The sequence below is a fragment of the Pithys albifrons genome, chromosome 11, assembly GCF_047495875.1.
Source record: "Pithys albifrons albifrons isolate INPA30051 chromosome 11, PitAlb_v1, whole genome shotgun sequence".
In the NCBI taxonomy this organism is placed as follows: domain Eukaryota; kingdom Metazoa; phylum Chordata; class Aves; order Passeriformes; family Thamnophilidae; genus Pithys; species Pithys albifrons.
The window spans coordinates 181,601-207,419 of record NC_092468.1 but is presented as its reverse complement, the minus strand read 5'-3'; the positions used below and the strand labels follow the sequence as shown (position 1 = coordinate 207,419).

At 56.5% G+C, this 25,819-nt stretch overlaps 1 protein-coding gene and 1 long non-coding RNA gene across 2 annotated transcripts; both read left to right on the top strand.

Moving 5' to 3' along the window:
- The first annotated feature begins 14,685 nt into the window (after positions 1 to 14,685).
- Positions 14,686 to 16,787, top strand: LOC139677179 (serine/threonine-protein kinase pim-1-like). The gene is made up of 5 exons (XM_071566906.1): positions 14,686 to 14,791; positions 14,930 to 14,980; positions 15,187 to 15,553; positions 16,204 to 16,380; positions 16,658 to 16,787. Exons 1-5 carry the CDS (start codon positions 14,720 to 14,722, stop codon positions 16,762 to 16,764), a joined length of 774 nt encoding a protein of 257 aa, XP_071423007.1. The 5' UTR covers positions 14,686 to 14,719; the 3' UTR covers positions 16,765 to 16,787.
- A 263-nt stretch (positions 16,788 to 17,050) lies between these two features.
- Positions 17,051 to 23,259, top strand: LOC139676949 (uncharacterized). The gene is made up of 5 exons (XR_011698751.1): positions 17,051 to 18,329; positions 18,992 to 19,064; positions 20,602 to 20,684; positions 21,564 to 21,706; positions 22,632 to 23,259. It is a non-coding gene; the product is annotated as an uncharacterized lncRNA (long non-coding RNA).
- Positions 23,260 to 25,819: the final 2,560 nt, after the last annotated feature.

Here is a 25,819-nt window from a genome sequence, read left to right as displayed (position 1 = left end):
CTTCTCCACAAAGCATCCAAAAAAACTGGGGCATAGCAGCTCTCGGGGGCCACTTCTTAAGGTTCTAGGCAGGTCTGCAGGTGGGTTCCATGTCCTCAAATCACGTTGAGGTCCTACCAATTGTTGCAAACCTGCGCTAGGGAGACTGCACACACCAATGTGATGTAAAGCAAATCCCAAGTTTATTCAAAAACACAGGTATATATGACCTCAAGTGACCCCGCCCCAGGTGCGGTGGTCTGACTCCAATTGGTTGAGGCTGGAAACATGTCCTTTTAAGGTGAAAACGAAACCTGTGAGGTGGTCCTCCAGACCCACCTGAATCAGGGCTGCAACACTCCACCTTGTGTGTGGTGTGGCCTCTGAGGAGCCGTTTCCCCCCCAGTTGGTTCCCGTTCACATAAAGGGATCGACTGACAGTCATTTGACTCCAGTGGTTGCCTCACCATCAGGATGTAAATTTTGGGTTGGAGCCACAGTGGTTCCAACCAGGAGTCCCTTCTCAGCCAAGCACTGATACATTTGCAAAGAGGGCACTGTTGCCTTGGACATTCCAGGAGGGGATGTCCTGCCACAGGCCTAAAGTCAACTAATCTGCTCATCCCAATGAATTATCAAGGTCAGCTCTGTATCCAGATGGATGTTCCTCCCCCAGGGTTCACCCAGGTGCCTACAGGGAACCAGGAGGATGAGGAGACCACCAGCCAGGTGGCTTCCACTTGTGTGTCACCAAGAATGTTGGTCATCAGCTCAGAATGCCCTGGCAGAGTTCTGCCACATGTTCCCTGCTGGTTCTGCTGAAAACACAAAGAAAGATATGAGAGAGCTGCAGAGCCTGTTGGAGAAGGGAGGCAGGAAGCACCCTGAAGAACTGACCCAAGGAAAGCTGAACCTCTGCCAGGGTCACAGCCAGCAGCAGCACAGCACTCCTAGAATGCCTCTTGATCTTGGCTGCATGGGACGACTCCTCAGAAACAAGGTTGTCTGAGCTGCCAGGGATCTGACAGACATATCCTGGTCTGTCTCCAAGGGCTGGAGGGCTGTGACCAAAGGAAAGAGAGCCAAGGTTAACCCCCAAGTCCGCAGAGTCCCACTGGATTGCTGAGAGACCATGCTCCCCACTCACCACTTAGAATTTCAGCCTGACTCTCCATGGTCTGGTGGCTCAGGCGCCGTGAGATGAGTCCTGGGCACAGAGTTCCATCAGCCCCTGCTGCCCAGCCTGCTCCCAGCAGCAGCACCCCCAGCCTGCCCGTCCTCCCTCTCAGCAGGGCTGAGCCCAGGAGCCACCAGAAGTGTACGGGAGTGGGACTGAGCAAGGCTGAGCAAGGCCTGGCACAGGGAGGTCAAGGCCCTGCCCAGGGTGGCCGAGGCTGGGACAGCCACAGAGCTGCCCCTCGTTGCTGCTGCAGCAGCAGGACAGTGGCCAAGCTGCCCAAAGAGGCACCAGAGGGGCTGTGACTCACTGATGAACCTGACGGCCGCCAGGCGCACGTCATCCTGAGGGTCCTGCAGGTATGGCAGGCTCTGCTGCAGGTACTCTTCAGTCCTGCTCCTGCTCTTCTTCAGCTGCAGAGAGAACAAGGGATGCCTCTCAAGGCTTGCCATGGACTTGAGCGGAGCAGCACCTCTTGCCAGCTCCCCCTGGTACTGAGAGCCCTCCTGTCCTGCTGGGTGCAGGCAGGGGACAGGGGCCTGGAGAAGAGACCTCAGGGTCTGTTCTTGAGGGCAGGAACAAGGATGCAGCTCCAGGCCCTGCTCAGCTACAGAGCCCACAGCCCAGACACAGGGCAGGGACAGCCCTCCCCCAGCCTGGGCCCTGGGGCTTGTCCCTACCAAGCACGCTCCCAGCTCCCACAGCCGCTCTCTCTTCAGCAGGTGCTGCAGCGTCTTCCACCGCAGGAGCTCTGAGACACCAAGAAGGGCTTCCCTGGAAGCCTGCAGGACAGCATTAGCTCAGGGATGGCACCAGGGGCTGGGCAAGAAGAGCTCTTGCCTGTGTTCCCGGGGTCATCCTGCCCTTAGGAAGCTGGGACATGTCTAGCCCAAATGCCTGGGAGCCTTTTGTGGACAGCTCTGGGGGACAGGGCTTGAGGCTCAAAGGCCTGGCCTCCAGCACCTTCAGGAACAGTGAGAAGCCTGTGGAGTTGCACCTGTCCAGGCCTTGGTGGCCGTGGGCTGCTGCCCAGGCCTGCAGGAACAGGTATGGCAGGTGTTGGGAATGGCTGTGCCAGCGTGTCTGCCCCTGCTCGTGCTGGCTCCATAGGGACTCTTCCCACAGGCTCTGCTGGAGGAGCCCTTGCCCTGATGCCCAGGAGCCCTGGGCTATGTCAGTCCACTCCTCTCTGTGTCAGTGCTCAGCCTTGACATCTGTACCTCGGCCACACTGGGGGTCTGGTCACTCATGCGGAAGAGGAGCGGGACCAGTGCCCTCTGCACCTCCTTCCTCATCCTCTTCTCATCCCTCCAAACCACTGACTCCAGCAGGTGTGTGAACATGCAGATGGAGATCTCTCGCAGCTCGCTGCACTCCTGGGGAGAAGGAGGAAAAGGGAGCTTTGGAAACAGCATTCCCTGCCCGGCGTGAGGTGGGGCGTGGGCATGGCTGTGGTGAGGGCAGGTGCTCCAGCATCAGATTCCAGAGAAGCAGTGCTGGCCTGCAAGGCCCAGAAGCCATCCCAGGAGAGCCCAGGGGAGCGGAGCTGCCGCCTGCAAGTGCTGCTTGCAGGGCTGGGCTGCAGGGCAGCTTTCTTTGCCCAGTGCCCATGGGAGGGGCTGAGGCTCCCACATCAGCCTTACCGAGTCAAAGAGGGGCAGGAGCCTCGCCACCAGCTGCACAGCGATGGAGCTGGCCTTTCTCTTCTGCAGCTGACCCAGCACATTTCGCAAGACCACGAGGATCTTCATCATGGCATCTTCCCTGCCATCTTGCAGGATCTTCATCATGCCCGGCAGGAAGACTTCAATATTTCTTGCCTGTGTAAAGAAGACAATTTCTATTGGGTGAAAATATCTGTGCCTGAAAAGCCCCCTGGGAGGCCAACCCAGGCCCTGCCATGGCAAGGAGGGCGTTTGGAGCAGTGACCACCCTGCTTTGGAGCAGTCTGGCCCCCAGAGCAGGCCAAGCCACTGCTTTACACACAGCCCCAGACCCCCTTTGCCACCGTGGCTGCCCCTGACAACGCCCTGCTCACCATCTCGGCTCGCTCTGACAGCCCCACGAGGCCTCCGAGCAGCAGGTTGGCCATCACCACACTGGGACAGCCCTGATGGCTCTCACCGTCGGACTCGTCCCCCGACTGCTCCAGCTCAGCCTGCCTGGAGGGCGACTGCAGGAGCAAACTCAGCATGAGGGGCCGGCAGAGCCTGCAGGGCTCCTGGGAGGGGATCGGGGCCTTTTCTGTGCACTCACAGCCCTGGACTGGGTGTGGGACCCTCTTGCAGAGCAGCTGAAGCTCTGTCTCTGCAGCAGCTTGGCAAACTCCTTCAGGACCTTCTCCAGAACCTCAGGCATGGAGCACATCAGCTCCCACAGCGTGGGCGCAGTTCTGCAAGGCAGAGCACTGTCAGCAGGGCTGCCTCAGCCCCAGTGCTGGGGCCCAGCCCAGCTGCCCAGAACCTGCCCCTGGCAGCCCCTGCTGTGGGTCCCCGGGGCCCTGCCCGGGCAGGCAGCACAGGCCTGAGGGGTGTTCCTCGTGGGGCTGCTGGCTCTGGGCTGGCTTGGCCAGCTGTGGCTCTGGGAACCCAGCCAAGCCCCCCAGGCTGGAAGGTGTGGGGAGATGAGAGCCTGACTCTGCAGGATCTCCTGCAGCATTCCTGGGCTCTGACAGCCAGAGAGTCTCTGGGGCCCTCTCCTCACATGGAACAAGCCCACCCTCAAGGCTGTCAGGGCCAGTACCTGTCTCCTCTAAGAGCCATCTTGCACAGGAGGGTGATCACTGTTGTGGGGTACTCGTGGGTCAGCAGGAGAAGCAGTGACTCGGCTTTCTCCCAGGCTGGCCGTGTGTTGATGGATTGCAGGTTCTCCAGGATGCAGCTGATTATCTTGGGCACCTGGAGGGGACACAGGTGAGGATGGTGCTGCCCCTGGAGCACAGCCATGTCCTTTGCATTCCTCTTCTCTGCCTTTGGGTGGCTTTGGGTGCCCAAGTCACCTGTGTTTGGCATGAGGAATGCAGGGAGGAAGAAGGCTCGGCAGGGCTGAAGGGCAGGACAATCCAGCCACAGGTCACTTACATCTGTCAGCCAGAAGGCTGGATCTTCCAAGGCCACATCCAGCATGCTGCTGGGCACCTGCTTGTCATGGATGCTGGCATCGCTCATCGCCCCAAGGGCCACAAGGATGACATCTGCCCTCTCATGAGACCAGAGGTATTGTCCAAATGCCTGTGGCAGGAAGGAAGGAAGACACATCCCACTGAGTGCCCTGTTGGTACTGCTTGGCTGAGCAGCACGAGCAGCCCTGGCCACAGCAGAACCCACAGCAAAGCTGCAGTGCCTACAGTCCCTGCATGGGAGAAGATGAGGGGAGAGGGCCCTCCAGGTGGGGGAGGAGGGCTCATGGGCACAGGGTGCTGGGCACAGAGACCCAGGGCCTTGCCCAGAGGACTGGAAATCCTCCTGGGACTAAAGCTGGTGCTGGGAACATTGGACTGCAGTCCTCGTGTTGTCCCTGCTCAAGGATGGCAGGAATCCTCTGGCCAGGGAGGTGAGGGCACACAGCCCCACTGGTTCTGGGTCCTTTTGCTCTCACGAGTGACCTGCTGATGCCACGCACAGGAGTCCCAGCAAGGGCACAGCTCCTTACCTTGGCACAGTCCCTGGCACTGGAGAAACACAGCGAGGAGGTGGTCACAGCTTCCCAGGGGAACTGGCTTTCTGGGTCCTTTGCTCTTGATTCCACTAAACAGCAGGGGAGACACACAAGAGTCAGCAAGGCAGAGAAGCTTTGCCAGCAAGTTTATCAGAGCACCCTGAGATCTGCTGGCAAAAGGGCAGGCCAGGAGCAGTCAGGATTTCTGGAGGGCATCAGGAATAGCTTCTTGCTACAGGGGCTGGAGGGACCAGCCAAGGTGTGGATCTACTCTTCCCTACCAGGGAAGATGTGGCTTTGGGACATGGGAGTCAAGAGGAGCTTTGGCTGTGGGGCCCACAAAGCTGCAGGCTTCAAGGTCCTGAAAGGAACAGGAGGAGGAAGAGCAGCAGCAAAGAGATCCTGGCCTGGAGAGCGCTCAGCTTCTGCAGCAAAGTGGCAGCTGGGATGCTCTGGGAAGCAGCTGGGAGGGGCAAAGGAGGTCAGGAAGCAGATGTGTGGGGACATGTCTGAATGCAGAGGGATGAAGCTCACAAGTGCTTGCACTGTTTTACTTACAGATGAATTCAGCCAGAGCAAAAAGAGCATGGAAAGCTGCATAGCTGGTTTGTTCCATGGAAAATCGGAAAAGGAGGAGATGTCCCAGCAGCTTTCCTAGAACTGGCAGTTGGATCTCTCCAGAGCAGACAGCTGCAGAAACACCTCTTGGAACTCTGAGACCGGCCTGGATGAGGGAGGCATGAGCAGAAGGGCTGAGGGCAGGAGGTTGGTGCCAAAGCCCCCCACCCAGGAGCGTAGCCAGGGCTGGATTCCTGGTGAGTTCAGGCTTTGTGAGCCCTGCATGCCCATCTGTCAGGGCAGTCAGATGGGCAGCAGCCCTGGCATGGAGAGCGGCAGGGATGTGGGCATGGCCTGGCTGGAGGGGGCCTGGTCCTTACCCTCAGAGTGGAATAGTCGGACAGCACACGGATCAGGACATCAATCCTCCCCACAGCCCTCTCCCTCACAGCCTCTCTCTCATCTCTGGAAAAGTCCAGCAGCATCTGGCCCAAGAGAAGCAGCTGGTGAGCCCCGGGAACAGACACCAACTGCAGCAGCAGCACAGCTGCACTGTGGGGCCGGACTGGCAGCATCTCTCAAGGCTTCCTCTGCCCTCCAGCAAAGCCTGTCTGGGGGTGTCTGCCCCTGGGATTCCTCTCAGGCCTGGCACAAAGGCTCTGGGCCAACCTCGTGGCCAGGCAGGAAAGCAGGTGCCACCCTCTGCAGCCACCGTGCTCCACAAGAGCCTGGTGCCAGCCCCTGCTTTCCCACAGGAGGTGGGCACCCTGCGCACAGGGCACTCTGCCTGCTCGGGACTGCTCTGGGGACCACCCAGACTGGAGTGGGCAAACCCTTCCTCCAGGGAGCACAACAGCCCTGGGATCCCCCGTCTTGGCCTGTGCCAGACCTCCAAGATGCCCTGCAGCTCCTCGCTGAGTCTGGAGGCAGAAAAGCTGAACACCATTGTCCTCAGCATGATGTCCATGGAGTTCAGGGTCTGCAAGAAACACAGAGAGCAGTGGCAGTGATTCTGCTGTTCCTCCCACCTGCAGGAGACCCATCTCAACTCCCAGTGCCACGGGAAGAGGAGGAGGCCCACAATTCCTGGGAGAGACATTGGAACAGACAATCTGCTGGGGCCAGAGCAGGCTGTGGCACAGGAGTTGGGAAGGGGACAGAGGTACAAGGGTGGGAAAGCAAAGCCGAGACCTTGCCCAGCCTTGGATCTCTGCTGCAGTGGCAGAGAGCAGTCCAGAGGGGCTGGGGGCTCCTGGAGCTCCCTCAGTACTTACCTTGACATAGAGGGGAAGGTCCAGGTCCAGCATTTCACTTTCTGGGGGAAGCCAGAAGACGCTGGAGAAACATGCAGACAGGAGGCTTTTGGTTTTGCCCTCCAGCACTGTTTCCACCAAGCTGCAGGGAGAGAGCAGGGACAGTTGGACTCTGCTGCTGGGAGCAGCCCCTGGACAAGTCACGCAGGTGGCATCAGAGGCTCTGGGGCAGGGGGCCCAGGAGGGTTGGGCAGGAACCTTAAATCCTCAATAGCCAGCATGGAAAGATGCCGAATGTCCGAGCTCAGTCGGTCCCTTGGCTCTTCTTCCAGCAGCTCCTGCAGAGCACAACTGGGATGGCATCTGGCAGCTGCCAGCCCCCAGTGCCTCCAGCCCCTGACTCAGCCAAGCGTTGTACACCCAGGCTGCCAGTGCCAGGGGTTTGCTCCCTTCCCCAGAATGCCAGGTGTTCCTTCACCTTTATATGCTCTGCCAGCTGGTAGATGTCGCAGAACAAATCCAGGCCCTGGGTCAAGCCAAAGCTCAAGGCGCTTCTGCACAGGTGGCAGATGCTCCTAAGAAAGGGCACCTTGTGCCTCTCCTGCTGCCAGCCAGGGGACAAGAGACACGCAGAGGGAGGGTGAGAGGGTGCCCACAGCCAGCGGGGCCACAGCCCTGGGTGCAGTGCCCTGCGGGAGCAGCAGCTCTGCCCAGCCAGCACCGCTCCAACAGCCTGGCAGCAGAGCCCCTGCCAGCAGACACCAGCACAGCCAAGTGGCCACAGGTACCTCGTGGGGGCTGCTGACAAAGGCCACGATGGAATCCACAGCTTCCTGCTCCTCTTGATAGATGGGCAACCAGCTGGCATCTAATGGGGGGCAGAGCAGGGAGAGCTGCAGAGGGTGCAGTGAGAGCAGAGAGCAAAGGATACCTGCCCTCCAGCCAGCCCTGTGCCCGCTGCCCTGGCACAGCCCTCCCTTGTGGCTCCTGGCTGCAGGGGGCCCGGCAGAGCAGCTGCCATGCCTGGCAAAGCCCCAGTGCCCCAGGCTGAGGAAGGCAGTGGCACACGGGCAGGGAAGGGGCAGGGTCCCACAGCATGGCTGCCTCCTGCCAGCCCAGCTGCCCCTCGCTGCCCGCAGCCCTCAGCCCCTCTGCCCTGCCCTCCTTTGGCACAGGCTGTGCTGGGGCCGGGCTCCAGCCCTGAGCAGCCCCAGCACTGAGGCAGCAGCAGGCCTGGCCCCCAGGACCAGGGAAATGGCAGCCTGGGCTGCTTTGGGCTGTGCTGTTGGGCCCCAGCCCTGCCAGCCCCACAGGGCTCCTCACTCACCGAGCTTCAGTGGCCAAATCCTGGTGCCCTCATGCGAGGATGAAAGCTGGAGAAGGGCAGACGTGCTCTCCTGGGAAGAGCTGTCGTGTGTCCAGGCCTCCCTGGGCCAGCTGGGGGGTCTCCGCTCCATCCTGTGGAACAGAGAATGAGGGCAATGTCAGGATGGGCTTGGAGGGGTTTTGTGCAACACTTTGGCCAAAACACCTGGGGCAAAACACTTGGGCCAAAACGCCTCTGCCAAAATGCCTCACACAAAACACCTCAGGCAAAAGGCCTTGGGCAAAACACTTTGGCCAAAATGCTGAAGGCTGAAGGCCTCAGACAAAAAGCCTCAGCACAAGGCCTTGGGCAAAACAATGCAGCCAAATCCCCTTGGGAAAATGCCTCAGGCAAAAGGCCTTGGGCAAAACGCTCTTGTGGAAACACCTCGTCCTAAAAGCCTCAGTCAAAATCCTGTCAGGCAAAAGGCCTCAGCCAAAGGCCTCAGCCAAAATGCAGAACTCCTCGAGCCCGCGGGGCTGCCGGGGGTGGTGGGCAGGACGGGGCTGCACTCGGGGTCTTCTCGCAGCGCTGTGCTCCTCTCCTGTCCCGTCACCGTCCCCACGGACACTGCGGGACACAGCCAGGCTGGCCACGTGTGCTGCAGGGGGTGTCACAAAGGGCCCCACTGTGACAACAGGTCCCAGCACTTGTTGACGTGGCACCTCCCCAGCAACGGGACCCAGTGCCCCACCAGCAGGAAGGGACAGGCAGGGTGGCCCCTGGGGCACAGACCTGGCTCAGCCCTGGGCACCCTGATGCCCTCAGGGTGCCTCCAGGCCCCACTTGGCTCTCATGTCCCCTCGGGGTATCTCTGGTGCCCCAGGCTGTGTCCCAGAGCCCTGTGCTCAGACAGCCCAGAGCACTCCCAGGACATCCCTTGCCTTTCCCCACACTGCCTCTGCCCTTCAATGACATTAAATGCAAACAATTTGCTCAAGCTTAAGGAAAAACCTGCTTTTTGTCGCCTCTTCTCTTTGTCCCTCCAAGCAGGCAGAGCTGATTTTCCCCGCTCAGCATCTCTGCCAGCCCTGCTCCGCTCAGGACCCTCCCCAGCCCTTCCCGGCCCCTCTGCGGGCCCTGGAGCTGCCCCGGGGCTGGCTGAATGGTGGGGCCAGGCTGGAGGAGCCCTGGGGGGCTGTGGCAGGGCTCTGCTCCAGCCTCTGGAGGGGCTGAAGGCTGAAGGGGGCAGGATGGCCCCCAGGGGGTACAGCTCCAAGGGCCAGGCTCCTGGGCATGAGAGGAGCTGTCTTGTGGCACAGCCCAGCTCTGGGGCCACACTGGCCACAGGGAGGTGCCAGGAGCTGCAGTGCTGCTGCTCTTGCCTCACTGTGTCTCTTGTACAGACTCAGAGCAAGGAAGCCCCAAAAGGCCAAAGGATTGTGGCACAGCCCTCTCTGACAGCCCCAGAGGGGCTGTGGAGCCGCTGCCCGAATGAGCTGGCTCAGGCACCTTCATGTCAATTAAATAAACGCAAATGGAGCAAAGCCCCCACTGCATGGCCACTATAGAAGGAGCCACTTTAATCTAAACCTGCCTTTGGACATAACATCACCAAGCAGAGGCGAGGGAACACCCTTTCGGTGATGTGGAAGGGGTGGGATTTGGTAGCCTTTAAGAGGGGGAAAATTGAATTTTTGGGTGTGCTTTGGGGATTGGATTTTAGCCAGAGCACCACAACACGTGTTGCAAGTAAATCTTTCTGATTGTCTATTTTTTGGTCCACGAACTCTGTTATCATTGTAAAAATTTAATAAATAGAGAATTTTTCTCACATCTTCAGAGCCTGCTCTGCCCTGGGGGCAAATGGTGTGGGCAAATGGGAGAAGTGGGGGCAGAACAGGAAAGATGAGGTTGAGGCAAAAGCTTCCCCCACTGGGAATTTCTGTCGGATGCCCTCAGGACTATTCCATTTTCCCTTCCACACCCTCTGGACCCAGAGCCCTCCTCACAGCCTCCAGTCCTCTCTGAACTCTCTTATGCTGGGGCTGCCTCAGCTTGAGCCATTTGCCCCCTCTGCACCTGAGTGTGGAGGAGGAGAGCAACCTGAAGACTGGAAAGATAAACTCAGGCCTTGGAGCCTCGATAATGAAGAGACAATAATTTAAAAACTATTGGACTGGCTTAACTATTTGCAGCTCGGGTTTTGTTATACAATCCCCTGTTCTTCTCTAATTCCCCACTGGATGTTCTGGAACTTTCCCTGTTCCCTCCTGGCTTTGGCCCCTGCCCTCCCATTGGTTCCCTTTTGCTGCATTGCAGGAGTTTTCCCTCCATGGTTATCCCAGCCCTCTGTTTTGCTGCTCCTCCCTTGCTCTGCCCTTTCTCTGCCCAAGTTCTCATCGGACCCTTTAAAAGGCTCTGCCCAAAGGCCTCAGTAGAGCTTTAATCTGAGTTGTGGGGTTTATCAAACACATCACATTCCACCCCTTATTTCATACCATATGATCTCAAAGCCATATCCCATTTCCATCTATCTCCTGCCCTTGAACAGCTCTTTTTCTTTTCAGGACTGTCTTCCACCCCTCTGGATGGCAGGCTTTGTTCTATCACGATGGACACTTGGAACAGGAAAAGCGAGTTGAGGAGACCAGAGAGGGGCAACACCTGGGAGGGACTTTTGGGGATAAATCCTGATGTTTTGGAGGTTTTTATGGACACAGGATACCTAGTGACTTCTAGAGATGGACTTGGGCAGGAGGAATCCCCAACCCAATGTGCTCACATCTGGTTTTTCCCCCAAACCCAGAATTTCTCTGTCCCAGAGCTTGACTGGGTGGAGGAGGAGGCTGCGAGGAAGATGCCCCGGGACCCCCAGGCAGGTGAGGAGGAAGTCAGTGCCCTTTTGCCCCTCCCTTGTGCTGCATTTCCCAGCCCAGCATGGCCCCGGCTGCAGGACAGCCCCGCTGCCAACGCCGTCCTGCCGGGGCCGGGTTTGGGGGGATCTCCTTGGCCTTCCCTGTGGCCTGGAGGCAAATCCCCTGCCTGTCCTTGTTCCCTCCTGCCCCAGGCCCCGAGCTGAGCACGGAGAGCACAGAGAGCACAGAGGACAAATCCCCCCAGCAGAACCTGGTGGCAGAGGCTGTTTTGAACAGCTCCAGGATGCAGGAAGTCACTGGGGAGGAAAAGCCATGGAGATACCTGGGGGGTGGGGTGGTGGTGGGGGCTCCAAAGCCAACCCAGGGTGCTCCAAGGATGAAAGACCCACCGTGTGTGGGGAAGGCAGCTGAAGCTTCAGCTGGAGCTGCCACCTGGAAGTCTGTGAGTGGCTTCACTCTGGGGAGAAGCCGTACAAGTGCTTGGAATGTGGGAAGTGCTTCTGCTGGAGTTCCAACCTGATCCGCCACTAGAATACCCACACCGGGGAAAGGCCCTACACATGTGGGAAATGTGGGAAGGGCTTCAGCAGCAGCTCCAACCTGATCCAGCCCTATGAGTGTTTTGAGTGTGGAAATTGGATTAAGATCAATTTGTGTCTCCTCAGGCATCAGCCCATGCGCATGGGGCAGAGGCCACTCTGCTGCACCAGCTGCAGGAAGAGCTTCAACCAGAACTCCAATCTTGTCACCCACTAGAACATCCTCACCGGGGAGAGGCCGTACAAGTGTGGGGAGTGTGAGAAGAGCTTCAGCCACAGCTCCAACCTCATGAACCACCAGCGCATTCACACTGTGGAGATGCCCTGTGAGTGTCCTGAGTGTTGGAAGAGTTTCCCTGTGCCTTGACCAGATGCTGACACAGCCACCAGTAAGGGAGGCCCTACAAGTGCCCTGACTGTGGGAAGATCTTTGTTCGCTGCTCCCCAACTTCGTGACCCATTGGAGGACACACACTGGTAACAGATCTGGTGACCCACATTCCTGGTGATCCACACTGGGATCCATTCCTGATCTCCACATCCTCCTGGTTCCCTGTAGGCACTTGGGTGAACACAGAGGGAAAAACATCCACAGGGACACAGACAGACATTGGAAATTCATTGGGAAGAGCTGATTTGTTGACTTTTGACCTCCAAACGTCTCTCCTGCTCTGTCTAATTGTTTCTTTTGGTGCCATTAAGCAACACTGGATGATCTTTAAGGACTTTTCCAACCTAAATAATTCCATGATTCTAATTCTCTGTGCCCCCCAAGCATCTTCTACAGCCAAGGGGTGACAGACTGGGGCAAAGACCAAGAGTTTGGAGACAGTGGTGTGGAAACCTCTTCAAAAAAGGCTCTTGCACCCACCCAACCCAACCCCATGGAGACTCACATGATGCTGACATAGAAATCCTTTTCTTTGGGCTTTGATTTTTATTCGTTCCATTTCATCCCTTAAAACCACCCCAAACTGGGGTAAAAATAAAGAAATCAAACAAAGACATGTAAACTCCAACATGTTATTGGGATTTGGGGAGAATTTGGGGATTCAGAGATGTTTTTGAGGACTTGGCTGTTCTGGGGGATCTGAGGGAGGTTTCCCCAAAATTGGGGGTACCCAGGCTGGGTGAACGTGCCCATGATCTCATAGTTGTGTCAGCAGTCCGTGTCCCCCTGAGCCTGTCTGTTCTCCAGAAATTCCCATTGGCTGTTCCAGTGCCTGGCCTGGGTCTCCCCACATGGGCTGTTCCCCACCAAAGTTCCCAAATCACTGATGAGGTGCCCGAGCTGCTCCTGGTTGTAGCTGTACCTGTCCACCATCCTCCAGGCCAGGGCCTTTTGAGAAGTGACACTCAGCTTTTCCCGGGAACTGAAACACGCCTGGGGGTGCAGGGACACAGGTCATGGGGTGCCACTTCCTCTCCCCCAGCAGCCCCCAGCTGCCACAGCACATTGGGAGCTCAGGGGCCCACCCTGGACCTCCTTTTGCCACCCCACTCTGCCCCACAGCTGCTGCAGCACTGACTTCTGGGTGGGGGGAACACGCCCATCAGCTCCCAGGGATGGACAGGGAGTTTGGGGACCCCCCCAGTGGGGATCCATCCCCCACAGAGCCCCTGGGCTCAAGTGATGGAGGACAGGGGGGAGCCCTGTGAGAATCCCTTGTCCTCTGCTCCCCTGCCCCCTGTCCAACACCCCTTTTCTCCCATCTTGCCCCCCTTTCCCATCGTCCCCACAATCCCCAGCTCCCACCCAGCTCAGTTTGGGAGTGTTGCTTCCCCCCTGCCCTGCTCGGTTTCAAAGTCTCACCTCCTTTCCCACTCAGTTTGGAGCTCCCAGTCCCCCTTTTCTCCTGCTCTCCCACCCTTTTCCCATTGTCCCTTGAAGGGGAGCTGTTAAATATTGTGTACTGCAAAAGCTGCTAAATCGTGTGCATTCCAAATTAAACCTGGATTTATTAGTATGGTCTGGCATCCAAATGGCAGCAAAACCAGTGTTGTACTTCTATTCTTTTTAATTCTCTCCACAGTCTCCAATTTCCCCCTGTAACCGGACAGGAGAACACAAACAGCCCTGGTGCCGCTGGGGAGCTGCGCTGACCCCAAGGGGCTGGATTTCTCCCTCCCCATCGTCCTGTTCTGCCCTCCCCCGGGCTGGCTCTGGCTCTTGCTCTGACCGCTCTGACTGACCGAGAAATGCGTTCCCAAAGAACAGGGACAAGTCCGCTTGGCATGGGAGGAAGCGACGGCAGGGCAGGACGAACGGGCGGGATGGGTCCGGGAGATGCCGAGCATCGGCGGCAAGGGGCAAGGTTGCCGCCAAAGGAGTTTATTTAATAAAGTGAAGAGGCAGCTGAAAAAGCCGGTGGCTCCGGCCGGGGCTGCTTCGGAGCGGAGGGGTTGCCTCCGGGGCGCGCGGGGACAAACGGGCGACGGACAAACGGACAAACGGCCCTGGCACTTTGGCGACAGCGGCGGCAGCGGCGGCAGCAGCGACAGCAGCGGCAGCAGCGATTCGCTCTCGCACATACTATTACTCTTTTCCTCCTCTTCTTCTCCGGTGCCCCGCACCCTCGGTGTCCCTCTCCCGGTGTCCCGCACCCTCTCCCGGTGTCCCTCTCCCGCTGTCCCTCCCGCGGTGTCCCTTTCCCTTTCCCGGTCTCCCCCTGCCCCTGGCGCCCCGGGCCATGGCCCCGGTGTCCCTCCCCCGCTCCTGGCCGGGGCCGCCCCGTCCCCGCCCCTGCCTGGCCCGGCGCGCTCTCGCCTTTGCCCGAGTCTCGGCGTGCCGGCTGCGGCGCTGCTGGACGAGCATCTGCGGCTGGCTGTGGGACGGGCTCGGCCTCGCCGCCCCTTGGCTCCGCCTGCTCCAGCTCCGGGCCGGAGCCCGAGTCCGAGCCCGAGCCCGAGCCCGAGCCCGAGCCCGAGCCCGAGCCCGAGCCCGAGGGCTGCCCCTGCTGCGGGTCCGGCCCCGGCGCCTCCCAGGGCTGTCAGAGGACACCGGCGCCGCGGCCGCTGCCGCCTCGTCTGCGGCTTCCCCTGCCAGAGCTCCGCCGCTCGGCAGCGCGGCCGCGAGCAGCGAGCGGCCGGTGCCTGGGGCGGTCGGGGATACCCAGCCCAAGGCGGTCGGGGATACCCAACCCAAGGCGGTCGGGGAAACCCAACCCAAGGCGGTTCGGGATACCCAACCCAAGGCGGTCGGGGATACCCAGCCCGAGGCGGTCGGGGATACCCAGCCCAAGGCGGTCGGGGATACCCAACGCAAGGCGGTCGAGGGGCGCTCGGGGACCGTGCCGGGCCCCGGGTCGAACGCTGCCGGCCACGTCTCGCCCGCAGGGAAGGCGAAGGAGCTCCTGTACAGACGCTACCGGATGGGTTCGCTGCTGGGCAGTGGCGGCTTCGGCAGAGTCTACGCGGGGACTCGCCTCGAGGACGGAGCCCCGGTGAGTGGCGGGGCCGGCGGCGGGCGGAGGAGGAGGAGGAGGAGGAGGAGGAAGAGAAGGAGGAGGAACATGAGGAGGAGAAGGAGGGTTGTGCGGGTCGGGCAGCGGGCTCAGTCCGCTGCTCCCCTTGGCTCGCAGGTGGCCATCAAACTCGTGCGTCGGAATCGCATCCGGCACTGGGACAAGCTGGTGAGTGAGCGGGGCCAGCGGAAACAAGCGGGGCGGGACGGGACGGGAGGAGCCGAGCTCGGGAGGGTGGAAGCCGCCAGGACGCTTGGAGGGAGAGCGGGCGTGGGGTCAGTGCGGGGCGGGAGCATCCCAGGCTGGGTAAGGGGTACCAGACAGAGCTGTGACACATCATCAGTGGCACTGACGACATCGTGGTCCCCCCGCAGCCCGACGGCACCCGGGCGCCCCTGGAGATCGTGCTGCTGAACAAGGTGTCCACTGGGTTTCCTGGTGTCATCCAGCTCCTGGAGTGGTTTGAGCTCTCCAACGCTTTCTTGTTGGTGATGGAGCGTCCACAGTGGTCTCAGGACCTCTTCCACTTAATCCGGGAGTGGAAGTTCCTGCCAGAGGAGGTGGCCTGGAAGCTGTTCTGTCAAGTGCTGAAGGCTGTACAGCACTGCACCAGCTGTGGCGTCCTGCACCGTGACATCAAGCCCGAAAACATCCTCCTCGACCTGGCCACTGGCGACCTGAAACTCATTGACTTTGGATGCGGCACGTTCCTTCGGGACAGGGTGTACACCCAGTTTGCAGGTGAGCCCACACCCAGGGGGATGCTCCTGGTACCGGGCACCTCAGGCATTGCATGGCCATGCTGCACTGGGGACTCCCCATTAATCTGAGAGAGAATGGGATTAATTCTCCAGCCAAGTTGCTTTAGGATTGGGATGGGGTGGGTGAGCTATTGCAAGCCAGTCCCCAGCCTTGCTGACAGCCCTCACCACTCATCCCGACCTGGGCTGGAGTGGGTACAGGGTGGAGCCAGCCTGATGAAAACACCGGTGAGGGTAGCAGAGAGGAGGGCTCAGAACTCCTGCAGCAGCTGGTTAGGTGTGCATGCCAGGAAGGTCATGGGCTGCTCTGCTCCCCTTGTTTGCCTTGTCTTATGATTAACTGTTGAGGGCAGTGCAGTGGGGCAGGGAGAAGACATGGCTTTTCCTCACCACTGGGTGGGTTTGTTCCTTGTGGGTAATGGTTGGGCCTTCCCAGGACTTCTGCTGCCCTCTTGGACACCGGTGGCTTCTCCTACAACCCAGAGTTTGTAAGCTGCTGTCAGGTGCTGGTGAGAAGGCAGCGGGTCCCAGCGTGTGGCAGTGGGGCAGGTGCCACATCCCCAGGGATGCTCAGGCGAGGGTCTGGGAGCAGGAAGCATCCCCCTGGTGAGCTCTGTCTGTATTCCATAGGAACACTGTCATACAGTCCGCCGGAGTGGATCCACCACAAATACTACCACGGCGAGGGGGCAACAATCTGGTCCCTGGGCATCCTGCTCTACCAGATGGTCTGCGGGAAGCACCCTTTCCTGCAAGGCTGGAGCACCATGGGGGGGCAGCTCCTGTTCCCACAACCGGTCTCTCGAGGTGGATACCCATCTTTGTGGCATGGGGGGAATAATGGTGTTGGGAGTTGGCAGCGGGCTCATGTGGATCCTGCTCTTGAAGCTGTTTATATCCCCTGGTTGGCTGGAGGAGGTGGCACATGTCCTGCCATCCTGCTCTCCTCCAAAATAGAGAAGTAATCGGGAAGTTTGGATGCAGCTCTGAGTGCCCCCAGAATGGCCTGGGCACACAGACAGTGGGACAAAGGGGACAGGATCCTTCTCCAGCTGACCGTCAGTTTCTGGTTTCTCTCCCCCAGAGTGCCGACACCTTATCAAGTGGTGTTTGTCCATCCGCCCCTCAGAGAGACCATCACTGGAAGACCTATTCTGCCATCCTTGGGTGCAGGGCATGCACCTGCCCTAGAAGGTGCTTTGTTTGATCGAGGGACCTGGCAAGTAACCGCTCCACACATCTCCTGGCAATAAGAAGCAAAGTAAACCAGACTTTTCTGGCATAAGTGTGGCACTAGGGGTAGATTAGCACACAGAAACGCATCTCACCTCTTAGTGTGGGAGCTGAGCTGGACACCTGGTCTTCCATGCATTGCTGGCCACCATCCAACTTGGTTTTGCTCGTCCTGCTTTGCTGAGAGCTGGAGCCCTTGGCACAATGCTGACAGCCTGGTCTCGCCCACAGGGATGGAGAAGAAGCCCTTGGAGAAGCTGTATTGGGTGGGCCTGCTGCCTCTTTGTTGACCTGGACAATGCCCACCTGAAGATGATGGACTTTGAAGCTGGCACCACCATCAAAGCTGTCTTCCACACCTAGTTTACAGATGAGTACACCCCCAGGGCGATGCTCCCAGATGTGGGCCTGGCTGGCTATTGAAGGTTCCCCCCTTTGCTGGTGGGAAATGCTATTAATTCTTCAGCCCACAGCCAAGCTGCTCCTTGGCAGGGGGTGGAGGGGTGGTCTGGGCTGGTTGTGAAATGAGAGCCTCACCCAGCCCTGGGCAGGGCCTGGGGCAGGGGGAGTGGGCCTGACAGAAACCAACACAAAGGTGGGGCTGCAGAACCTGTGCAGCGGCTGGTTTGGTTTTCAGTTGAATGCAGAACAGGAGAGTTGGGGGGATGAGAGATTGAAGGGAAAATGACCTCTGAAGAAGGCCTTGGGGTTATTTCTTCTAGGGAAGATATGCAGGAGGGAGGAAGGGGTATAGGGGACGTGATAACAGCCCTGTGGGTGCAGGAGGCTGCTCTTTGGGGATGCTGCCTGGCTGTCCCCGCAGCTTCCATGGGAGCAGGTATAGAGGGGCTTCTTTGGTAGTAGAGAAGATTTCACTAAGATACTAAGCTCTTTAGCTCTAAGGATGTTAAGCATCAGGACAGGCCTGGGGGGCTGTGAAATCTTCTCAGAGACTTGTAAGTACAGATCAGACAAACAGCTCCCATCCATCCTGGTGGGGTAGGTGAGGAGCTGATACATAGCCCTAGAAGCTGGGCTTCTTTCCAGGGTTCCCAGTGGGGTGTCCTGCAAACCTGGCAGTGCCCTGGGATGACTGTTACGTGGGATTAAAGTTAGTTGTTTTTGTCAAAGGAAAGGATGGTCATAGTTACCTGCCCCTTTGATGGGGAAAGCATCTTTGCTACAGGTATTTTGTCATTTCTGTGGATCTGCTGAGACCCGGTGGGTCAGCACCTCTGTGGCAGTGTGGGAGAGGGAATAAATCCTGCACAAGAGGCTGGTTACCCCCATATTATGAAGGGAAGCTATTTTTCCCTGAGCCCATGTGTCCAGCCATGTGCTATTGATCCCTGTGGATCTGATGTGTTATGATTCCTGTTGACCCTCAGCGGGCCGAATGGCTGAAGCTCTCTGACCCTCTGCTCCTGGAAATGCCAGAGCAGGACCAGACCCTGGAGCCTGACCTGCTGGAGCAGCTCTGAGCCTGCTGGCAGGAGTGGGAGTTAAGGAGGAGTGAGCATGAGGTGGGACAGCTGTTCTGTGTTGTGGTTTGTCTACAGGAGCATCCTCCTCCTCTGTCCTCAATCTGAGGGGATGGGGATGGAGGTTCAAAGCTTGTTGTTGCCCTGCTGTCTTCTCTCTTGGCCTATGAGCTCCAAGGTGTGGTCTCTGCTGTGGGACCTGCAGCTTGAGTGTGAACAGTGCCCAAGGCTGCAGAGCTTGACAGGAGGAAAAACACTCCTTATTTTGGCTCAAGGAGGGCAGGCAGGGGCTGGTGGGTGAGTGAAGATCTCCCCTTGCAGGGTGGATGTTGCAGAGGACCCTGATGGGGTGCTACCATTTGTGGGGCCTCCTGGGTCCTTTGACCGTGTCTGGTCCTTTGATTAATGTTCTTGTTAATATTTCCTGCCTGCTTTTGGTTTTGTGGCATTTTTCATGCAGTTTCTCCTCCTGACTACTCTCCGTGGTGCTGCAGCCCCCCTCACTTGCTGGGACAGAGCTGTGTCCATGCTGGTGTGGGTCTCACCTGCAGCCTGGGCTCCTGCAGTGCGGGGCAGGCGGTGAGCCCCAGACCCACAAGCAGCACACTTTCCTTTCCATTGGCTCTGTGGTTTCCTCAGCTTTTGCTCTGTGTCATTCTTTTTTCTCTTTGTTTTATCACATTTTCCCTCTGACTCCTTTGCAGGTGGAAGAAGACCTTCTTCCAGAGGTGGCACCTGCTCAGCCAGAGCTCTCCTGTGCTATTCCTTTGATGGCAGGTAAAGACAATGGAGCAAGGGGTTGTGGTCCCCCCAGGAGGCTTCTCCATGTGTGGCACTGTGCTGGCATGGGCTGGGAAGCAGCTCACCACTCCCAGGGGTTTTTTCCAGCAGCTACTTCTTGCTCCTTGCATCCCCCCAAGAGCTGAAAGGCTGCTCCTGCCTGGCTGCATCCCCCAGGCATGGGCTGAAAAGTGAGGGCTTGATCCTCACATCCTTATGCAAAGTCTGAGTAATTTGGGCCTATTTAGCAGAGGTTCAGGGGTCCCTGTGGGTGCTGTGGGAGGAGAAGAGGAGCTGGGAGTGGGTGCTGGATGAGGGCAGTGACTCTTGGCTGAGCCTCAGGAGAGCTGGCCCCATTCTCAGCAGTCCTGTGAGGGTGCAAACTGGAGCTAAGTAAGGGGATTTCACACTTAGAGGGTGGAGGATTTTGGAAGGAGCTCATCCTGCTGTGTGCAGAGCTGCAGGGTGTCTGTTGGTGAAGCCCCAGCATTTCCCCCTCCCTGCTGCCTCTTGGATGGTTTTGCTTTGTCTCTCAGTGACCCCTCAAGTGCCAGTTCACCCAGAGGGCCAACAGACACCAGGATGAGGGACATGATCCTATTCTGGTGTCAAGGGAAGAACAGGAGAGCTTTCCCTTCCCAGCTGGGCAGTGCATCCATTGGAATATCCCACTATCAGCTTTCCCTGCTGATGCCAAATGCCTTTTCAAAGAGCTCTGCCAGGCAGTAAAAAGGGTCATCAATCCTGATTGCCCTCTGCTGCTCTCAGGGCTGAGGCTGGGATCTTCCTTCCCTGGATGCACTGAGGGTGCACCGCAGTCTATGTTAATGTTCGAGCACCCATTGGTCAGAAGGGCAGCTGGGGACGTGGCGGTGAGGCGGCAGCAGTGGCCTGGCAGAGCCTGTGCAGCAGCCTGTGGTGCCCAAACCTGCCCACGCACACTGTGGCCTCGGGGGGCACTCGGGACAGAGTTGGCAGCAGGCTGGGGGGCCTGGCATGGTGACAGAGGTTGGAGCTTATCCTTGGCCTCTGGGCATGGGGGCAGCTTGCTTGCAAAATAAGTGATGTTTCCTTCAGGGTGGGCTCTTCTGCCATGGCTTGCCCATATCCAGGGCTTTCTCCTGCCCACACTCCTGGCTGTTGTTCTACCTGCGCAGCACAGGCTGCCATTTGCATTCAGGAAATCTGAGCAGGATCCGGGTGCACCCAAGGGATGTTTGATCTTCATTTCCATGGCTAAAAGCCTGTGTCATTCCTGGATCCAGGCTGAGCTTGATGATGTGATCAGGGTGGCCAGGGCCTCTTTTTTGCTGTTCCTGGAGTTTCTGGGCTGAACAGAAGGGGAGGGAGGAAAAAGGAAAGGACATCAGTGCTGTGCTGACAAACATGTCCAGGTTGTGTTATGCCTCCAATATATCAGGATAATTCGGAAGCAAATGGAGTGTGCATGGCAGATTGCCCGACTGGTGCCTTTTCTTTTGCAACTTCATTGTTGATCTGGAGGGGTAATGCTGAATCCTGATTCCCTCTCTAGACCTGAGGCAGGGAGAGCCTTCTGGCAAGAGTTACCGGGACCAGCGCTAGTCCAAGGGCTACGGAACCTCCAGGGCAGGAGAGGTAAGGGTGGGGAGTCTGGGCAACCTGCTGTGATCTTCTGCTGTCAAATGAGCAGGTTGGCGGCTGGTTCCAAAATCTCTGACCTTCAGCATGTCTCCCTTTGCTCCCATCTGCAGGATGCAGACCTAGGACTCCTGAGAGAAGAGCTCCATTTCGGCTTCTGGGAGGGAAGGGGCAGGGGGAGAAACTCTCGGCAGTAGTTCAGAAGTTGAGGGGAGGCTGGTGGCCAGTCCCAAGAAGTAACCCCAACATGGGCAGGGCTGGGGCATAAGAGGCTTGGGGATTTCCCAGAGATCTGTGCAGCAATCCATGTGTCCCCACTCCAGCTGAGGAGAAAAAGGCCACTTTGCTGTGTTGCATTCAGTGCCTGACAGACCCTGGGGATTATTACAGTGAGTTGTCAGTGTTTATGAGTTCCAGCTGCTGGGCTGTCATTCCCCAGGTGAGGGGCTGTACTCTCCTTTCTTCCAGGTAACAAGTGATAGGACAGGAGGAAACAGCCTCAAGTTGTGCCAGGAGAGGTTTAGATCGGACATTAGGAAAAGTTTCTTCCTCAAAAGGCTTGTCCAGCCCTGGCACAGACTGTCCAGGGAGATGGTGGAGTCACCACCCCTTAAGGAATTTAAAAGAGGTCATGTTAGGGCTAGGAGAGCTGTCAGACTAGAGATGGCTGATGTAAATTACTGTTCAAAGCTGTTGGGTATGAGCAGGGATGTGGCAGGATAAACCCAAGGTGCTGCAGGGCATGAGCAGGGAACTGGCTGTTCTGCTTCTGCTGGGCACTTTCCAGGAGCAGCAGAGCTGTCCCACTGTCCTAAGAGAGAAAAGCAGAGGTGTTCTTGGTTTCTCACCCACGTTTGTGTTCTCCTGTCCTCGCAGCCTTTGGGCCAGCCCAGCCTGCCCCTGCAGTGCCACGAGTCAGGGCTCAGCTGCAGCAGCCACAAGCTCAGCCAGTCCATCCGTGATGGTGCTGACCATGATGGTCCCTGTGCTTCCCTGGACCTGGAATGCGGAACAAACAGGTGAGGCGTGATGGGGTGCCTGACAAGGGGGCAGCAAGGGAATAAATGGCTGTTGGGAGGAGATTGGCTGTCTCACAGCTTGGTCTGATCCTGGAGGAGGTTGTGCAGGCAAGTGGCGTGACTGGGGGGCTGTGGGGTGGTGGCACGGTCTGGGGGCTCTGCTTGGATTGTTTAGGTGAGGCACAGCGTGCACAGAACTGGCCCCACCCTTTACTCCTGAGGTTCATCTGCCACGGCCGAGCGAGCTTGGACGGTGACAGTGAATACCTCAGGACGTAGGTTTGGTCAGAGTATCCCTCTCTTAGATGGATGGCCTTACAGGGCTAAGCGAGCTCCACCTGCCCGGGTTTGGGGTTGGAGCTGTCCTTCTCCTAGGATGGTTGCCATGGGGCCAGCGAGCCCATCCTGCCCCTGGACACACTTTGTCTGACCCTTCAGCTGAGACCTGTCTGGCATGGGAGACCCTACCGGCGGCACAAACCACCTCCAGCACAGCTCTCAACCTCATGAGGGCACGCAAGCTCCTCCCCCACGACAAGGGGGTGTCCCCAGAGAAGTATTATTAAATTGTAACTCTGACTTATAATCTCTTTTGTGTTGCATTCATATCTCCTGCCGGTTTAAACCAGCACAAATATATATAAAGAAGCCACCAGTTTTTGATTGGGAAGGGTCATTTGCGTCCCACAACTGGGCCCAGCTCAAGTGGATTCATGCGCAACAAGAGTCCCACCTCGAAGAATGGCAGCTGGAGATTATGTCAGTGACAAATGACAGTCAGACAGAACCAGGATACAGAAGGACTCAGGAAGTCCTCTCCAACCCATGTGTAATCCATCACCTGCAGCCTGGCAGTGATTGGTTTATGTGGAGACTGTTCTAAAATGCTGTGATAGGAATGACCATGTCCTTGCTTTGTTTCCAGGACTGATGGACAGGATGGACGTGGATATGCCACTTCTGTACATATATTTTACTTTGGGTGAATGCTTTAATTATGAGGACTGGAAAGAACATTTCAGGAGGTGGACTTACTAGCATGATGGGGCTGTGGACCAACCTGGACCAGACAAACTGGAGACTTTCACTGCTGAAGTTTGAGTTGCATGTTTTTTTGTACGGTTCTTACTTTTTGAAGGTTTATTGTTACCCGTTTGTGGTATTTCTGCTCACAGTTATTTGCCTGGTGGTTCCATCCCTGCATACTCAGCATGTTATCTTCTTCCCCTCATAGTTTTTCTCATCTTTGCCCTAATCCCTGGATTCCTTTTGGTTGCTGTTCCCACTTTTGATGAGTTGTTCCCCATTGGCTATCTGGTTGCCCAGTTACACACTCTGCCCCCACCGTTGTCCAGTCACTGCCAAGTTCCAGAACCTTCCCTCAGAACCCTCTAAAACCCCAAGTTGTCCCTAAATAAGTGCCTTTGGTGACTTTGTTTCCACTTGTGCTTTGGGCAGTTGCAGTCAACGCGTGGTCATTTTATATGTTTTATAATTGCTGACTTTACAAAGAAGATTGTTGTTTTTATAAAGACCCTTATAGTGTAAATGTGTTCTGTATCTGTGTGTTTTATATATTGTTATGTTGTCCTTGTGTAAATATGTTCCATGGATTATTGTTGTTACATAGGCCCTTATAATGTAAATACATTTTATAGACTGATGTTATTATAAAGATTCTTACACTGTAAAATCTTTCTGTAGTTCGTTGCTTTTGCAAGGCCCGCAGCAGGTTGGGGCAGGGGAGCTTGGGGTGGCCAGGGCTGGAGGCTCTGGGGCTTTGGCAGCTGCACTGGAGGAGCTGTTCCATAGGAGAGGATGGAGGGGATCACAGAAGACAGAATACGCTGAGTTGGAAGGGACCTCCAAAGATCATCCAGTCCAACCTTTAGCTCTGCACAGGACCATCCCTGAGAGTCACATCCTGTGCCCCAGAGTATCATCCAAATGCTCCTTGAGCTCTGGCAGTCTTGGTGCTGTGACCGCTGCCCTGGGGAGCCTGGTCAGTGCTCAACCACCCTCTGGGGAAGACCTTTTTTTCTAACATCCACCCTAAACCTGCCCTGACACAACTTCAGGCCATTCCCTCAGTCCTCTCCCTGGTCCCCACAGAGCAGAGATCCTCGGCCCCTGCAGAGGAAGTTGTAACTGTAACGAGGGCTACCCTGAGTGTCCTCCAGCTGAAGGATTAGGAGATACTCCAAAATGCCCTCAGGAATGGGGTTGTTCTCCATGGTGTCATCAATCCCAGCCTTCAGCTTTCCAATTCGAGACCCCATCCCACCCCTCCCAATTCCCATTCCAGCCACTCTGGGCATGAAGACACCCTTCCCAAGCCCAGTTTCCCCCATCCCACCCCACCCTGAGTCCTATCCTACCTCTCCCAATTCATATCCCAACCCTTGCAAATCCTCATCCCACCCATTTTGGGCATTTTGAGGGGACTTGTGAGATCAGGTAATTTTGGCGTGGAATTGAGAGGTTTTGAGATGACAGATCAATCCCTTTTGGCTCTTGGAGTAAGAAGCAATGGAGAAAATTCCACCAAATCCCCACAGAATCCACAAAATCCTCCAAACTCCCATTTCCCCCAAATTCCAGTAAAATAGTGAGGGTTTAGGTGTTCTTGTTCACTTTCTTTATTTTACCCAAATATCCTGCATTTTTAAGGGATGAAGATAGATCAAAACAAAATCAAACCCAAAATAAAAGTATTTTGTGTCTGGGTCAAGTGTCCATAGGTTTAGATTGGGGGCATCATGGGACATAGAGAATGAGAAACATAGAATGAAAGAGGTTGGAAAAGAGTTTGAAGATTATCCTGCATTTCTTGATGCCACCTGAAGAAATGATTGGATAGAGCAGGTGAGATTTCTGGGTGTCTAATGTTAACAAATCCCCTCTCCCCAATGAATTTCCAATGTCAGTCTGTGTCCCCCTCCATGGATATTCCTCCCTCTGCATTCACCCAGGTGCCTACACGGAACCAGGAAGATGTGAAGACCACCAGTCAGGTGTCTTCCCAACATGGATCACCAGAAATGTGGATCATGAATTCTGTTCTCAGTGTGGGTCTGCTGATAAACGATGGAGCAGTGGACAAAGCTCTTCCCAAAGTCAGGACTCTTGTAGGGCTTCCTTTACAGGTGGGTCTGTTATTGTCTGGCCAAGACCCAGCTCTGTTTGAAGCTCTTCCCATACACAGGACACTTGTAGGGCCTCTCCTCGGGGTGGATGCCATGGTGCCTGGTCAGGTGGGAGCTGTGGTTGAAGCTCTTCCTGCAGCCAGTGCAGTGGAAGGGCCTTTCCCCCATGTGCATCTGCTGATGCCTGAGCTGGTCTGAAACCTCTTCCCACATTCCAAGCATTTGTAGGGCCTCTCCCCAGTGTGGATGCTCTGGTAGGTGAAGAGGTTGGAGCTGATGTTGAAACTCTTCTCATAGTCCCTACACTTGTAGGGTGGTTCCCTAAAGCAAACAATCTTCTGCGGAGGGAAAGGACTTCACCCAAGAAGCCTGTGAGGTTTATGGTGAAGACATTTATTACACACTGGACACGGTTTATATAAGGTAAAGGCTACATTCTATTGGCTAAATTGAGCCTCACACCATCGAGCCACAGACTTTAATTGGTTATAATCCACATCTCACAAGTCCAATGTTTATATGAACTCATCTTAGATGTTTTCAGGTACATCTCTGGAGTCCTGTGTGAAAGTCGAAGTGTTCTCATGAGAAACTTCTGGGGAGTCGCTGAGAACCCCCAGGGAGTGATTTCTCCTTTAAGGATCAACAGCAGCTGTGGCCTTGCTGCTTCTTAGCTGATATCTGCTCCAGTCCAAGGGAGCTGATGCAGGCTGGATTGCTCACATGGCCATTTGCTGAAAGAAACCCTGCAACAGTTCCCCAGTGTGGATGTGTTTCAGTCTGCTTAAATATTGCAGAAAAAAACGTTTAGATTCGAATATTCTCCTGAACAAAATTAAAACTTTTACAAGTTAGCTGTTCATACCAAAACCTGATTTTTTATTAATTGCTAAGAGATGCAGAAAGAGAGAGATAAGAAAAGGTTGGGAAAAAGCTAAAGTTACTTTTAGAAGCAAAGAAAAAGCTT

What these genes read in the sequence shown, in the direction of transcription:
- LOC139677179 (XM_071566906.1), top strand. Translation starts at nt 14,720, where the DNA reads ATGGGTTCGCTGCTGGGCAGTGGCGGCTTCGGCAGAGTCTACGCGGGG. An exon ending in GCCTCGAGGACGGAGCCCCG is followed by an intron (nt 14,792 to 14,929) that starts GTGAGTGGCGGG and finishes CTTGGCTCGCAG; the next exon opens with GTGGCCATCAAACTCGTGCG. An exon ending in GGTGTACACCCAGTTTGCAG is followed by an intron (nt 15,554 to 16,203) that starts GTGAGCCCACAC and finishes TGTATTCCATAG; the next exon opens with GAACACTGTCATACAGTCCG.